This window comes from Peromyscus eremicus, chromosome 3 (genome assembly GCF_949786415.1).
Source record: "Peromyscus eremicus chromosome 3, PerEre_H2_v1, whole genome shotgun sequence".
In the NCBI taxonomy this organism is placed as follows: Eukaryota; Metazoa; Chordata; class Mammalia; order Rodentia; family Cricetidae; genus Peromyscus; species Peromyscus eremicus.
The window spans coordinates 95677411-95681125 of NC_081418.1; the positions used below are offsets into that span (position 1 = coordinate 95677411).

Here is a 3715-nt window from a genome sequence, read left to right on the forward strand (position 1 = left end):
CGGCGGCGGCGGCGGCGGCGGCGGCGGCGGCGGCGGCGGCGGCGGCGCACGCCTTTAATCCCAGTACTCAGGAGGCAGAGCCAGATGGTTCTCTGTGAGTTCAAGGCCAACCTGGTCTACAGAGCAAGACCCAGGACAGGTACCAAAACTGCACAGAGAAATCCTGTCTTGAAAAACCAAAAAAACATGGGCACCTGGACACACTGTCAAGGAGCAGGCATAGCTCGGAGGGAGACACTCAGTAATGGTGCTCTTGTTCCTGAGCCAATAGACCTGGATTCTTGCTTGTGACTAGTGAGGTCAAAATGAGTGGTTCAGTGTCCACTTTCCTCCTAGCAGGTGATACAGAGACCAAGGTGAGCATCAGAGAGCGCCAAGTGTGGCAGGACAAAGGCTGTGGGCTGAAAGGGACAAGGAGATGAGTGGCGGCCTCCCGTGGGGTGAGGAACCCTGAGCCACCCTAGATTCCCTCCCCCCTTCCAGGTTAATTCTTTGGGGATCACAATATTGCTGGACTTTGGCTCCCTGCCTTACCACAACCCAGTGTCTTCACTTAGGGTTTATGATTATCAAACATCCGGGTGCCAACAATGAGACCTCTACCCAAGTAAGCCCAGGGTGAGTTACACTGTCCCAGGTGTGACTCGGGCTGGAGAGAGGACCAAGTATCCCGGGTGAGAGATGGTATAACAAGAAAAAGGGAAGAGAGATGGTGAGAGGACCAAGCAGATGCCATGACAGGCTGTCAGTCTTCTCTCAGAGATCAGACCTCAATTTCAGTTTCCTGAGACTCAAGCAAGCAGTTTCTGGGAGGGCCATGAACAAAAGACATAGTCCTTGCAGTAGCTCCCTTTCTGCACGTACTCTGACCACTCAAGGTTCAGCCAGTTGTTTACTGTCTGGAACGCCTCACCAACTTAGAGCTACGTGCATGGGTCAATGTGAACATGTGAAGCCAGCCAACTTCCATGACAGCTCAAGGACAAATCCTGGGAATTGTCCAGGCCTACCCAAAAATGATAACTGTAACCCCCAACCAGTAAATTCAAAGGTTACATATCCCCATCCAATCATGTGATGCAAAGGCTTGTACCACCCTGCTTGTGGTTTTTCCCTTTAAAAACCCCTCACCCTGAGAGCTCATGGCGGTCCTCCTCCACCTGCTGTGTTGAGTGTTGGACACGGACCAAACCCAGGCTTGCTTGTTATCAATAAACCCCTTTGTGTTTTGCATCAAATATCGGCTCTGTGGTGGTCTTGCTTGGGGGTCTCACGATGTGGCTACAACAATGGCAGCCTTCCAGAAGGGTAAGGAGCATCCCAGGGCTTGCTTCTTCTCTGCTAATCCTCTGGGGATCCCAAAGTGAATGGACAGGGCTCTCTCCTCTGTCCTATTCCAGCTCCTGGCCTCTGGTTTATGATTATCCAGGAGCCTGGCAGGCTCCGGCTGTTAACCTAGAAGCTCAGCTGTGGTAGCACGTAAGAGGGGCAGATAGACAAGGTTGGTGTCTGTCTAGGTCTAGAGTTTCACAGCCTTCCTGGGTGTCGCGTCCGCCTCGACCAGCAAGGATGATGCGACGCCAGACTCTTCTCTAAGCAGTTTATTCAGGAACCTTGAACAATCTTCTGACCCCGGGGAAAGTCTTTTTCTTCTTCTCTCTCTCTCACTCTCTCACAGTCACCCTCCTCTCTCACTCTCACAGTCACCCTCACAGTCACTCTCAAGAAAGCCAGCCCACGCCCTTTTATAGCCACTGGGCAAATCAACCCCGTGGTGCCACGTGGACAATGCCGCTAGGGTCAGACACGTGCAAGCAAGCCAGATTAGGTCCAGGTGTGCAGAAGCAAGCCAGATCCTAGCCTTAGCCAAATAAGGAGCACCTGCCATCGGGAAGGCAGAAGCCAGACGCTGCGCCATCTTTGAGGCACGGCCGTGCACGGCTCTCTACACCTGGGTGTTCAAGGGTAGCATGTTTTAGGGCTTCACCTTTGCTTCTTAGTAGATTAAATCTTTCTAACTAGGGGAACATTTGCGGAAACTTGCCATTGGGAACACGGGATTCTGACATTTACAAATCCTGAAGAGGAAACACAGCTGGGGGATAGGAAAGCCTGTACCTGGGTAAGGAGAGAGATGGAAATGGGACATGCCTGTGCTCTATCAATCTTGCTGTACTGAATCCTCAAAATTACCCTGGAAACCAGGTGTTTCTTCATGCTGATCTGTAGGTGAACACACACAGGCTCAGAGAGGTGGACATGCCTCGCCTCACAGGACTGGCAGGGAGGAGCCAGGGGTATAATGTTCTGGAAACCAACACTGTCTCTCGGGTTGTTGTTCCGCTCCCTCCTGGGTGACAGTGGAAATGTGCACCTGTGAGTCTGGAGGCTGGGAGCTAAGTGGTAAGTGGGGGTTTAGGAAACTCATTTGGCTTCCTCTGGCTCTTCTAGGGCTATAAGGAAGCAACTCAAGCAGATTGGAATGTCTCTCCTGGATGCTGAGATTTGAGATCCAGAAGTCTCCCCAATGGCTCCTTATCACATTCGCCAGTTCCAGGAGAGGGACTATAAACAGGTCATAGAATTGTTCTCCAGGGGTCTGGAGGAGCATGCCCCTGCCACCTTCCGCCACCTGCTGAAACTGCCCCGAACCCTCTTGCTCTTAATTGGGGTGCCTCTTGCCATAGTCCTGGTGTCTGGCTCCTGGCTGCTGGCTGTTGTATGCTTCGTCTTTCTGCTTCTATTTTTGTGGTTCCTTGCCGGCCAGCCCTGGAAGAATCATGTGTCCATGTGTTTGCACACAGACATGGCTGACATCACCAAGTCCTACCTGAGTGTGTCTGGGTCGGGTTTCTGGGTGGCTGAGTCTGGGGGACAGGTAGTGGGGACAGTGGCTGCTCGGCCAGTCAAGGATCCTCCATTAGGGAGGAAGCAGCTGGAGCTTTTTCGCCTGTCTGTGTCCTCACAGCATCGAGGACAGGGGATGGCGAAAGCCCTGGTCAGAACTGTCCTCCAGTTTGCACGGGACCAGGGCTACAGTGATGTTGTCCTTGAGACCAGTGTCATACAGCAAGGTGCTGTGAGCCTCTATGAGTCTATGGGATTCCAAAGGACAGGCCTATTCTTACTGGACGGCATTGTCGGAAGAGTCGTTGATTTTTTTGTAATTCGTTTCACATACCCACTCCCTTCGGCTCAGGAACTCAGACTTTGATCTTATTTCTTCCATATCTGCCACGCTCCATTTCACTGTACTGTAACAAGGAAACCCTCATATTTCGTGGATAAATAATAAAGGCACATATTTCAGGTTCTTTGGATTGCTGTCTGTTTGACAATGGGTGACAGAATCGAGGAATGGAACCCTGTTTCCACTAAAGTCACCTTCCTGAAGGTGGCAAGGTTGTGGCTCTGATAATGTGGGAGTGATTTTCATGACTTGAACAGGGTGTGTGTCCCCTACTGGCAAAGGCTAGACCCAGTCCCATGGACCAGTATTAGCAAGTGGAGGCCAAGCACGGCATGTTCCCTCAGGTCCAGGGAGAGGATGTGTGACTGGAGTGTCTCAAACATACAACACTTGTGACTAAGGCTGGCTCCAGTCCCTGTCCCAAGCAACAGGGACTCCAGAACTTCTTAGGTCCCTTCAGCTTGACCATGTCACCCTGCAAGATACAGATATCTGGGCAGGTGGGGTGTGGCTCAGTGCTGCTGA

At 51.8% G+C, this 3715-nt stretch overlaps 1 protein-coding gene across 1 annotated transcript; it reads left to right on the forward strand.

Moving 5' to 3' along the window:
- Positions 1-1993: 1993 nt before the first annotated feature.
- LOC131905964 (N-acetyltransferase 8-like) lies at positions 1994-3276 on the forward strand. The gene has a single exon (XM_059256756.1). It carries the CDS (start codon positions 2528-2530, stop codon positions 3212-3214), a length of 687 nt encoding a protein of 228 aa, XP_059112739.1. The 5' UTR covers positions 1994-2527; the 3' UTR covers positions 3215-3276.
- Positions 3277-3715: the final 439 nt, after the last annotated feature.

Bases quoted from the DNA above. Each gene is read 5' to 3' on its own strand.
- LOC131905964 (XM_059256756.1), top strand. From the start codon at position 2,528: ATGGCTCCTTATCACATTCGCCAGTTCCAGGAGAGGGACTATAAACAG.